General features: G+C 38.7%; 1 protein-coding gene across 1 annotated transcript in view; it reads right to left on the bottom strand.

Annotated features, from left to right (window-relative positions):
- Window positions 1–11,163: 11,163 nt before the first annotated feature.
- The window catches only part of KLHL4 (kelch like family member 4), a 104,418-nt gene continuing 102,782 nt past the window's right edge, over window positions 11,164–12,799 (bottom strand). Inside the window, exon 11 of the mRNA XM_007187651.2 lies at window positions 11,164–12,368. Within this exon, the coding sequence (XP_007187713.2) occupies window positions 12,309–12,368 (60 nt within the window). The 3' untranslated portion in view covers window positions 11,164–12,308. The remainder of the gene's footprint in view (window positions 12,369–12,799) is intronic.

The following is a 12,799-nucleotide window of genomic DNA, read 5'->3' as shown; positions in this document are numbered from 1 at the left end:
TACTGAATAAACATGAAGACCACTCTCCCTTACGCCTCTCCAGTTAATGGGTGCCATGTGACTGGTTCTATTTAATGAAATGTTAGTGTGTGTCTCTTCTGGGCTGAGGAATTTAAAAGTCACTATGCTACTCCACACTGTCTTCTGTATTAGTGGTCTTGAGGTCACGTGTTGGGATGTTAGTGTCACAAGATGTAGAGAACCCAAGTATCCAAGTCACAAGACGAAAGAAAGTCCATTCCCATATTCAACCCATGCTACCATCCCCCAACTGTGCACGTGCACGTGCACACACATACACACACACAAAACGTGCATCAGGATTTGCATGAATGACAAATAAACTTGTGATATGCTAATCCAGGAAGATTTTGAGGTTTCTTTGTTAGGACAGCCTTGTTTGACCTATTCTGATGACTGTAAATATTGTTACAATTTTGTTTTCCAATGGCTGATGAACCCGATTCTATGAATTCCTTGGACATAGTATCCTTTTTGTACAGAGCATCTTTATGGTGCCATATAGTAAATTTAAATTTAAAGCTTCCATAGTCAGCAGTAATATGTGAGCAACCCTGGGATTTGCTAAGTAATTCATGAGCCTCATTCTGTACTTCTTCACAGTCACTTTTAGATAATAAATCTCTTCCAGAGAGATAATTATGACATTCATATATCACATTTATGTGCTTTGGATTCAAATAAATCCGGCCCCGCTACTTAGTAGCTGTGTGGGTTAGGGCAAGTCACTTAACCTCTCTGAGGTTCAGTTGTCTCATTTGTCAAATGTAACTAAAACAAATCTATCTAGGGATGCTGTGAGGATAAAATGAGGTAATACATGAAAATCATTTAACATGGTACCTAGTAAATATGCATACTATAATTTAACTGTTAGCTCATTATACAAAGGGATTTTCAGCACTGATGTCTGTAGCAGAGGCATTTGAAGAACTTAAAATGCTTTTCATGTTGGCCCAAATCTGGCCCACCCTAACATAGTGATAGGAGCATTATTATTCCAAGAGTCAATTAGTGCAGATGACTCCATCCCATGTCTACTTTCATGGAAGGCAGTCCAAACCAAGGAAAAGTATTATATCTGGGAACAATGGATGGTTAAGTATCTCAGGATTAGCAATGATGAGTAACCTTAGCCAGCTCTAAACCTGAAGGACAAGGGGAGGATGTAGTTAGTGAAATCCAGAAAAAATATGTAGCTATAAGAGAGAGATGCCCAACAGAAGCTGTGGTTTTCTGTAAAACACATATACTGCCACAGTGCCCTGGCAGAAAGAGAGCCGGGATAATAAATAATCTTTCTCTCCTCTTACTCTCTCCTACAATCTCTTTCCAGTGCCTCTGGTTGAATAGTTCCCCAAATGAAAGTCAGAGCAAAGGTGCTGTGTTGATAGAATCCTTAGAAGTCAGCCTCCCAGGGCACAGAGCAGAGTGGAAAAGGGCACAAGTAGATCTAGAGGAGCAACCAGAGAATAAAGAGCAAATCTATTTGCTTACCCAAAACCTGAGTTTCTAGAGAAGGTTGCATAGGAGGAAAGTGGCAGAGAGGCTGAAAGAAATTTTCTCAAGCTAGAAAGGCTGCAGAGGTGTTGCTACCTGAACATGCTCCATGGTGGGAGAAGGAGAAAAGTGGAAAGACCTCAGAGGGGACGGCTGAGGGTTGAACAGAGGGAGGCTAGGAACTTCTAGGTCAGTGTAGAATATGATTTAGTTCTTTTAAAATAAAGAAACATGACATTTGACTTTATGGAATAAGAATCATATTTACGAAACACATACTATTACTCTGTGTGATTTTCCAAATTGTAACAAAAGAAACCTAGTTATTTTGTGCTGGTAAAAGTTATAGGTTATCTTCCTAAATTCATCCTACATAGCAATGTTATAAGTTTTCTTCCTATATAGTCCTTCCACTTATCTTCTTAAAAAATGACTACTAGACATTTAAAACTGGCACCAGTATATATCTGTTAACATTTTGCTATACTTGTTTTCTGTCTTTTTTTCTCCAAAAGTGCCAACCACTAACATAAATTTAGTGTATATCCTTTCAGTCAATTGTTTTGTACTTTTACATACACATATAATGATTTTTTAAAAAGGTTTGTGGAAGTGGAATTATATTATCTTAGCCCTTTTGAGAAACAACCTATCCTCTCTGGTTCTTGAGTACATTCCTCTCCAGTCTGACATACAGAAATCAGAAGAACATCTGAGTGTTTAGCGCTATGGTTCCCTACAAATCTTCTGTATCAGGTGTATCAATTGTTCCAGCAACAAGACCACCCTCCAGGTACACAGGTAACTTATATCCTCATTTAGGGGGCCATGGGAACTCCTGGACAGTCTCCTACCATATTTATGGTCACAGGAAACTAAGAGTTTATTTTTATCCACTTTATCCCTATACCTACATACTACACAATGATTTCTGATTTACAACTGCTTCAGCATAATGCTGGAGATTGCTATCTCCCTAGGATTTATCCTAGAAAATAAGGTATATATCCTATCTGAGGGGTCTATTGCCCCTAGGTCTCAGACAAAGAAGGTAAGGACATGGCCAGTTCCCTCCTCCCCCAAATATTACTCATGTCTGTCTTGTTTCATCACCAATCCTCTCCTCAAGAATCTTTCCCTCCAAACTCATGGTATCTTTATCTACTCTTAGTGGGGAACCAGGAAAAATCCTGCTTCTAATTTAGCATAACTTTTTGGTAAATCTTTCTTTCTTATACCTAGATCAATGGTCTTTTGAATTTATAAAGTAAGATTTTATTCTTTACTCCTGATTGGGACTATAGTATTCCAAAGTGCAGATGGTTACAGAATGAGAGTGAATTCCAAGAAGCAAAGAACATCTCAGATAATATGTAAATCATTACTCTGTTACACAAGCAGAATCATACAATACGTGACATTTTGTGTCTGACTTCTTTCACATATCATAATGCTTTCAAGGCTCATCCATATTTTAACACATATCAATAGTTTTTCCTTTTTGTGGCTGAATAGTATTCCATTGTATGGGTATACCACATTTATATAATTATTCACCAGGTGATGGATATATTGTTTTTTCCCCCCATGCTTGACTATTATGAATAAATCTACTATGGATATCCAAGAACAGATTTTTGTGTGAACAGATGTTTTAATTTCTCTTAGAATGTGCCTAGGAGTGGTATTGTTATTGGTTATTATAGATATCTATATGGTAGATAACTCTATGTTTAACATTTTAAGAATCATCAAATTATTTTCCAAAAAGACTGCATAATTTTACATTTTTGCCTGCAATGTATGAAGGTTTCAGTACTCGCCATACCTGTTATACCCTGTCTTTTAAAATTTTAGCCATCCTAGTGGGTGTAAACTATTACCTTATGGTTTTAACTTGCATTTTCCTGATAGCTAATGATTTTGAGCTTGTTTTCATGTGCTTATTGGACATTTGTATATCTTCTTTGAAGAAATGTCTATTCAAATCCTTTGCTCATTTTAAAATTGCATTATGTATCATTTTATTAATGAGTTATATTTGTTTATAAAATTCTGGATACAAGCCACTTACCAGATATCAGATTTATCCCAGTCTGTGGGTTGTATTTTCACTTTTTTGATAGTGTCTTTTATAACACCAATGTTTTAAATTTTGATGAAATGTAATTTATTTTTTTCTTTTTTCACTGTGCTTTTGATGTCATTTCTAAGAAAACATTATCTATCAGAGTTCATGCAAATTAACTCCTATATTTTGATCTAAGAGGGCTATAGTGTCATGTCTTACATTTAGGTCTATGATCCATTTATTTTACTTTTTTTATTGTAGTAAAGTATACATGACATAAAACTTAACATTTAAACATTTTTAAGTGTAAAATGTAATGGCATTAAGTATATTTACATTGTTGTGTAACCATCACCACTATCCATTTCCGGAACTTTTTCATCATCCCAAACTGAAACTCTGTGCCCATTAAACATTAACTTCCTATAATACCCTGCCCCAAACCCCTGGTAACCACTACTCTATTTTCTGTCTTTATGAATTCTATTATTTTAAATACCTCATATAAATGGAATCATACAGTATTTGTGTTTTTGTGAGTGGTTTATTTCACTTAGCATAACTCAAGTTTCATCCATGTTGTAGCATGTCAGAATTTACTTCTTCTTTAAGGCTGACTTGTTTTTTGTATTTATATTCATCAGGGATATCGGCCAGTATTTTTCTTTTCTTGTCGTGTTCTTATCTAGCTTTGGTATCAGGGTAATGCTGGCCTTGTAAAATGAGTTTGGGAGTACTCCCTCCTCCTTGCTGGAGTCCTTGAGTGCCATGGTGCTGAAGTGGATTGTGAAAGCCTGGGACACGGTAGTCAGCTTGGCAATGGGCCCTGCTGGATTCCCCCTGGAGCCTGTGTCACAGGCATTGATTGGGAGCCTGAGGCCACAAAAGCCATCCAGGGCAGTAGGAGCCAGCCAGTGCTGGAATGTACTGGGAAACTGCTGGAGCTTGATGGAAGTCTGTTGTCACAAGGGCTACCTGATGCCATAGGAGCCAGCTGATGCTGGCACAAGCTGGGAGTCTGCATTCATGGGAGTTTGTCAGGAACCTGGTTCCAGCTGAGTCAGCTGGCACCTTGCTGGGCTGTGATCCTGGGACCACTGGAGATGCCTAAGACTGTGGGAGCCAGTAGGCACCAGAGTAGATTGAGGGCCTTGGTTCATGGAAGCATTCTAGGAGCCTGGAGACAAGGAAGCTGCCTGGAGAGGAAGAATCACCTGTGGCCACCGGCCACCTGGGACTGCTGAAGCTGGCCAGTTCCTTGGTGGGGAACTGAGTTTGCAGGGGCCCTCTAATAACCTGGAGCCAGGAAGCTGCCTGAAGTTACGGATGTTGTCTGTGAATGCTGGAGTAGCAGGCACCAATGCAAGATGGGAACTTGACTTCCTGGAAATCTGCTAGAAGCCTGGTGCTGTGGAAGCCACCTGGGTCCTTAGGAGCTGCCTGGGGCCACTAGAGTCAGCAGATGTCAGATGAGCTGGGAGCCTACTGGAAGCCTGGTACCACAGATGCTACCCAGTGCTTTGAGACCCACCTGGGGTCACAGGAGCTGCCAGATGCCAGGGTTAGACGGAGGGACATGGATTCACAGGAGCCCATTTTGCGCCTGGTACCATAAATGCTACCTGGTGCCACTAGAGCTGGCGGGTGCCAGGGTGAGCTGGGGCCTGGCTTCCTCAGAGCTCACTGGGAGCCTGGAATCACAGGAGCCACCAGGGGTCACAGGAGCAGCTTGGAGCCCCCAGAGCTGTCAGGTGCATGGGTGTGATGGGGGCCTGTGTTCCCAGGAGCCTGCTGGGAGCCATCCTATAGAAACCACCTGGAATTGGAGAGGTGTCTGGAACCACTGCAGTAGGCAAGTGCTAGGGTGAACTGGAAGCCTAAATGTGTGGTAACCTGCTGGGAGCTCTGGAATGGAAGCTGCTTGAGATGCTGGAGTAGGCAGGTGCCAGAGTGAACTTGGGTCTGGCTTCACAGGAGCCCATCAGGAACTTTATACCAAAAGTGTCACTTGGGGCCACTGGAGCCAGTAGGCACCAGGGTGAGATGGTGGCCTGGGTTCCTGGGAGCCTTTGGGGAGCCTGGTGCCAAGGGATCTACGTGGAGCTGTTAGAGTTGACAAGTGAGGAAGTGAGCGGGGACCTTGGTTCTTGGGAGTCCTCCAGGAGTCCTGTCATGGAAGCTGCCTGAGACTGCTGGAGTAGGCAGGCACTGGGGTCAGCTGGGGTCTGGGTTCATGGGAGCCTGCTAGGAGCTTGGCGCCAAGGATGGCATTTGGGGCTGCCAGAGCTGCCTGTGGTCACTGGAGCCAAAAGGTACCTGGGTGAGTGGGGGTCTGGGTTTTCAGGAGTCTGCAGGGAGCGACCTACAGCTGTGGGAATTGGCTTGGTGCCTGGGTGGGTTCTTTCTGGGGTTTGTGGTAAAGTTGGGTACTCATTTTACTCCCCTCTCATGGGGAAGGTGTCTTTCTCCACACTGAGCTGCCTTAGCTTAGGAGAGGGGTAATGAGGTAGTGTGAATCTGTCTTTCTTACACTCCTCAATGTGTCCTTTCTTATTTCTTATTTCTTATTTCTGTGGTTCACCCAGGTGCTGTGATTGCCTCACCTAAAGTATTTGCTCTTGTGAAGGTATTTTCGTGTTTTCAGACCTATTTTTAAATAAGACTAGTTGTTCTCTGATGGCCAGAACCTCTATGTGTTCCAATTCTATCAAGGTCTAGTTAATTATGATCCAGATATAGGATTATTTAACCACTCATATAGATACTAAAGCTTATGGAATCAGGTTGTTTGTATGAGGGTCTCCATGACCTTAGATGAAATGTGAATTGGGAAAATTCAGCTGGCCTTTGTAGAAAAGAGGCCACCAAATACTGATTCTCCATTACTTGGAATATAATCTAAATTACACAGACCTGGATTTGGTAGAGATTTCATAAACTTAGCCCTAATTTATGTATATATCACTAGGGCCTAAGACACAGTAGATCCTTAATAAATATTTGTGATGCAGAGATATTATTTTCGAAGACTATTAATGTGTTTTTCTCCTTTTAATGTTTACTCATGTATGAGATTCCAGTATTTTGCTAGATATGCTCATTTCACCCATTGTTTGTGTATAATCTGAGCGTGTGTGTGTGTCTGTGTCTGTGTAAGGGAGGGGATTAGGATTACAACAGGAAGGCAAAAAAAGTGGATATCAATATTAAACTTTAAGCATGTCAAATAGGATTTTTTCCCTAGTCTGTAGTAGGCAATAATCTTGAAAAACAAGTATTGTCAAGAGAGGAAAAATATTCTATAGATTTTTAAAAGCGTTTCCTTTACATATGGAGAGGCAGGTTGATGAAATATGAAGTTTATGTGGTATCTTCCACAGACTAGAGAGGAGATACTCCTTCCATTATTCAGTTGGGGCTTAGTGTCTCTAGCAAGTGGTATATGATGTAAAAGAAGTCCATTACAAAGAGGAAAAGTAACTGAAAAACCTGTGCTCTTCCTCAGGTGACTGTGATAAGAGAAAAATGACATCTGAAAAAATGTATGTTTTATGGTGTTTTTTCTTTTCCTGGAATAAGATCTTGAGGTGGGAATCTTGTTGGAGAGCTTAAGAGAAAATCTGAAATCAGAGGAGTTTTTGTTCTCTTTTCCATTTGGGACTATAGGAGGAGACTTCCTTTCAGTGTTCCCTCCATATCAAAACGTGGCCGCAACCACATCTGAGTCAAGTTGATGTATGGTAGAGTTAGACAGAGAGAGAAACTGAGTTTAGTGCCCCAGAGTCTCCTCTAAGGTCCTGTGTAGTATAGTAAGTATCTATAAGTTCCTTCATGCCCTATGGAAATACTGGGAAAGTAGCTGATGATGTTGTCTGGAGAGTCATCATAATATAGGTTGAGGGCTGCAGAGCAGGGGGACCCTGAGAGCAAGGTCATAGTGATTACAGAAAAATCAAGAACCAATATTTTCTTTCCAATCTGAGTATAATGTCTAAATGTATCAGCCCTTACACTTGTTGAAAGAGTATATAAATTAATAACTCCCTTTCTTATCTTTTTTAGCTTAAACCAAACTGATAGGTCATCTCCACTATGCTATGGTAGCAAAGGTCCTGCCCCTATAACTCCTTTTCCAAACTAGATTTGACTGAAGCAAGCACAGTTATGTTTCAGTACTCTGAGCCTCTGCAGCTCTCCATTCTGACTGCTCAACTCTGCTCAGATTTTGGCAGCCCAGCTAAGCCATAGTAGCCCAAGCACAATTTTTTTCTAGTTTTTTTGGACACATAGCAAATACATCACTGTATAAGTTTAAGGCCTACAGCATGATGGCTTGATTTACACATATTGTGAAACGATTATCACAATAGGCTCAGCTAACATCCATCATTTCATATAGATACAATAAAGGGAAAAGAAAGAAGAAAGGAAAAAGAAAAAAAAAATTCTCCTTATGATGAGAACTCTTAGGATTTATTCTCTTAAAAACTTTCTTATGTATCATATAAAAAAGTGTTAACTATTATCATTGTTGTACATTATATTCTTAGTACTTCTTTATCTTATAACTGGAAAGTTGTACCTTTTGACTACCTTCCTCCAATTTCCCTTTCCCCCACACTCTGCCTTTAGTAAGCAGGTCTGATCTCTTTTTCTATGAGTTTGGTTTCTCTTTCTCTCTCTCTCTCTCCCTCCCTCTCTCTCTCTCTCTCTCTTTTAGATTCCACATATAAGTGAGATCATAAAGTATTTGTCTTTTTCTGACTTATTTCACTTAGCATAATGCCCTCTAGATCCATCCATGCTATTGAAATGGTAGGATTTCCTCATTTTTTATGGCAAAATAATATTCCATTGTATAGATAGATAGATGATAGATAGATAGATAGATAGATAGATAGATAGATAGATAAACCACAAGGTCTTTAACCATTCATCTATCAATGGACACTCACTCTGTTTCCATGTCTTGACTATTGTAAATAATGCTGCTATGGACATGGGGAGGCAGATATCTTTTCTTTCTTTTATTTTTATACATCTTTATTGGAGTATATTTGTTTGACAATGTTGTGTTAGTTTCTGCTGTATAACAAAGTGAATCAGCTATATATATATATATACATATATCTCCATATCCTCTCCCTCTTGAGCCTCCCTCCTACCTACCTTATCCCACCCCTCTATGTTGTCGCAAAGCACCGAGCTGATCTCCTTGTGCTATGCTGCTGCTTCTCACTAGCTATCTGTTTTACATTTGGTAGTGTATATATGTCGATGTTACTCTCACTTCATCCCAGTTTCCCCCTTCCTCCCCGTGTCCTCAAGTCCATTCTCTATGTCTTCGCCTTTATTCCCACCCTGCCTCTAGGTTCATCAGTACCATTTTTAAAAAAAAAATTCCATATATATGTGCTAGCATATGGTATTTGTTTTTCTCTTTCTGACTTACTTCAATATGTATGACAGATTCTAGGTCCATCCACCTCACTACAAATAACTCAATTTCATTTCTTTTTATGGCTGAGTAATATTCCATTGTATATATGTGCCACATCTTCTTTATCCATTCATCTGTCGATGGACACTTAGATTGCTTCCGTGTCCTGGCTATTGTAAATAGTGCTGCAATGAACATTGTGGTACATGTCTCTTCTTAAATTATGGTTTTCTCTGGGTATATGCCTAGTAGTGGGATTGCTGGGCCATATTTTTAGGTTTTTAAGGAACCTCCATACTGTTCTCCATAGCGGTTGTATCAATTTACATTCCCACCAACAGTACAGGAGGATTCCCTTTTCACCACACCCTCTCCAGCATGTATTGTTTCTAGATTTTTTTATAATGGCCATTCTCACCGGTGTGAGGTGATACCTCACTGTAGTTTTGATTTGCATTTCTCTAATAATTAGTGATGTTGAGCATCTTTCCATGTGCCTCTTGGCCATCTGTATGTCTTCTTTGGTGAAATGTCTATTTAGGTCTCCAAAATATGCAAACAGCTCATGGAGCTCAATATCAAAAAACAAACAACCCAGTTAAAAATTGGGCAGCAGATATCTTTTCAAGTTAGTGTTTTCATTTCCTTTGAATATAGTCCCAAAAGTGGTATTGCTGGATCATATGGTAGTTCTGCCTTTAATTTTTTGAGGAACTGCTAAACTGTTTTCCATAGTGGCTGTACCAATTTGCATTCCCACCAACAGTGCACAAGGGCTCCTTTTTCTCCACATCCAGCATTTGTATTTTTGATGATGGCCATTCTAATAGGCATGAGGTGATATCTCATGGTGGTTTTAATTTACATTCCCCCAATGACTAGTGATGTTGAGCATCTTTTCATGTACCTGTTGGCCTTTTATATATCTTCTTTGGAAATATGTCTATTCAGGTTCTTTGCCCATTTTTTAATTGAGTTGCTTGTTTTTTGCTACTGAGTTGTATGAGTTCTTTATATATTTTGGATATTACCCCCTTATTAGATATATGTATGGTTTGCAAATATTTTTTCCCCTTCCATAGGTTTTTTTTCATTTTGTTGACGGTTTCTTTCACTGTACAGAAACTTTTAAGTTTGATGTAGTCCCACATGTTTATTTTTTTTTTTATTTTTTTGCTTGCTGAGCATGATTTTCAAATGCAGCCCTGGGCAACATATACATACCTCCCCTACTAGTCAATATCTGATCAAAATGAAGCAAGCCTAACTGGACCATCAAGAAGATGGTATTCTTTCTCTGTTTGCCTGACCAAGCATGACTCTGGACATGATTTCCCTATTGGTGCCATCTAGCTGTGACTGGAGCATTGGCAAGCTGAGCTGTGGTAGGTCCTTTGACCTTTCTTTTTCCCACTGGCTCACACTCCAATTTAACTTGACAGGCCAAGCTTTGCTCTGGAGATAAAAGTTTAAGTAACTCTACTTCTGCATTGACTTAGATAAGGTATGAATTTAAAGATCCAACAGAACTCTCTGCGTGTGTGTTTATTATTTTTTACAGCATCTCTATGTTTCCATCTCTACCCCTAGAACTGAAGATGTCTATAACCCTTTATTTAGAATTAAAGACAATGGCAGGAATAAGAAACAAAGCAGGGGGATTTTATTTTTGTATTTAAATACATTAGCTACTGGAAAAATAAATATCAAAAGGTCAATTCAAGCTGCACTTGACATAATGTAAAGCCACACTTTATAAGCAGAGGAAATAGATTTTATTTAAATTCAGTTTGTCAAAGTACAAATATCTTTGTACAACCTATGTTGCTCTTTTTTTAAAACTTAAAAGGTAGTAGTACATTTTATAAGCATCTCTGGATTTTATTTGTTGGTTTCACATACTACAATACAAAGCCCATTTAAAAGGACATATTGCAGAAATTCTAAAATCGTAATTTAATTGAAAAGTTACTTTCATAAAGAAGGTTTTTCAACATTTTATCTTAAATATTGGGTTGGCCAAAAAGTTCATTTGGGTTTTTCCATAACATCTTATGGAAAAACCCGAACGAACTTTTTGGCCAACCCCCTACCCCCCCCCCCCCCCTTTTTTAAAATAATTGGACACGGAAGTGAGAATTTAAAGGTAAAATACTACCCAGCTAGTCTTTTTTGTTGTTTTTTAATTTAAAAACATTTGTAGTGCATATATCCTTAACATTCTCTACTGGATGAATATAAAATTGACAGAAAAGCATGTACTGGTACATAAAAGATAATTATAGAATTAACCACGGATGTTGAACATTTTGGTGTTTCCATGTGTTAATATTGTAGAACATCGCGATTTTACTGCTGTTGAAAAATTGCTTTGTTTTTGAAAACTGGTTTAACTTAATGGCAGGTGTTTTAAGAGTTCACAGAAATGTTTGAGGAGAATGTTACTGTCTATACAAGTGAGGCCCTGACACTCGAAAGCTGAGGTCACAATTTGTATCAATATGATAAATATTCACCATTTTATTGTATAGATTGTGTATATGGAATTACAATAATATTTTACTGGTAAAATAAATGTTATCTAACAAGACAACATGTTAAGGAATACCAAATCTATATGTGTGCTTTGGAAAATGGTACTGTAAAAGAGTAAGTCTGTGAAAATTTTAACCTACTGTGATCAGCATAACAAATTATGTCAATGAGCTTTTTTTTAAAAAAAAATCTCACCACAGTAAAAGCTTTCTTCTTGGTAAATGCGAAGTATTACTTAGCTATTTGGGATATTGTTCAGATAAAAGAATGATGTCTTACTGAAAATCAAACCTTATAATTTAAGCTTTAGATGTTCTCTTTTATATTAGTTACGTTCCAAATGATAGGGTACTTATTTTTTTTTTTTTTTGAAATAGAAAATGTTTTTAACTTATTAGACTCAAAATTACCAATGCTTTTATAACCTTTTATACTTTGGTCACTATCAATTTCCCTTAAACATTTTAACATTTTAAAGTAACGAGGCTAAACCTAGACTATTGGATTTTCATTTATATTATTAGCTGCAACAACATATACACTAAACACCTATATGTAATTAATGTTTGAAAACTTGCTTTGGCTTCACAAATGAGAGCATTTATAACTACATATTAAAATGACACAATAATTTTCATGTTTGATTACTAATTGAAGGAAAGAACATATTTCTTCTTCCTCTCTTCTTCCTACTCCACTTCTTGAAATTATCCAGTTTCCTTCCTTTTGATAAAGATAGCTTTATGGTAGCTTCACCACCACAACACATGCACCAGCTCTTCCAATGTTAACAGGAACTTCCTAACACAGAAAACAAAAACAAGGAAAGAAATGCTGTTTGAATGAACTCTGCCTTTAGCATAATATATTGGAGTTGAAAAAGTCCTTAGCTATTCTGGCCCAACCTTCATCTTGTATAAAGATATGGGAAAATGCAGCCCAGATAATAGTCCAATGTGGAACGAGCATAGTCTTTAAAATGAAGTAGGCCAGAGTTTGAAGAACAGGTGATCTTGGGTAAATTTCACCTCTCTGATAATTTTCTCACTTTAAAAATTACAGCTAGGGCTTCCCTGGTGGCGCAGTGGTTGAGAATCCGCCTGCCAATGCAGGGGACACGGGTTCGAGCCCTGGTCTGGGAAGATCCCACATGCCGCGGAGCAACTGGGCCCGTGAGCCACAATTACTGAGCCTGCGCGTCTGGAGCCTGTGCTCCGCAACAAGAGAGGCCG

Source organism: Balaenoptera acutorostrata, chromosome X (genome assembly GCF_949987535.1).
Source record: "Balaenoptera acutorostrata chromosome X, mBalAcu1.1, whole genome shotgun sequence".
Lineage (NCBI taxonomy): Eukaryota > Metazoa > Chordata > Mammalia > Artiodactyla > Balaenopteridae > Balaenoptera > Balaenoptera acutorostrata.
Note: the sequence above shows the minus strand (reverse complement) of the source record. Positions and strands in the feature narration are given on the sequence as shown.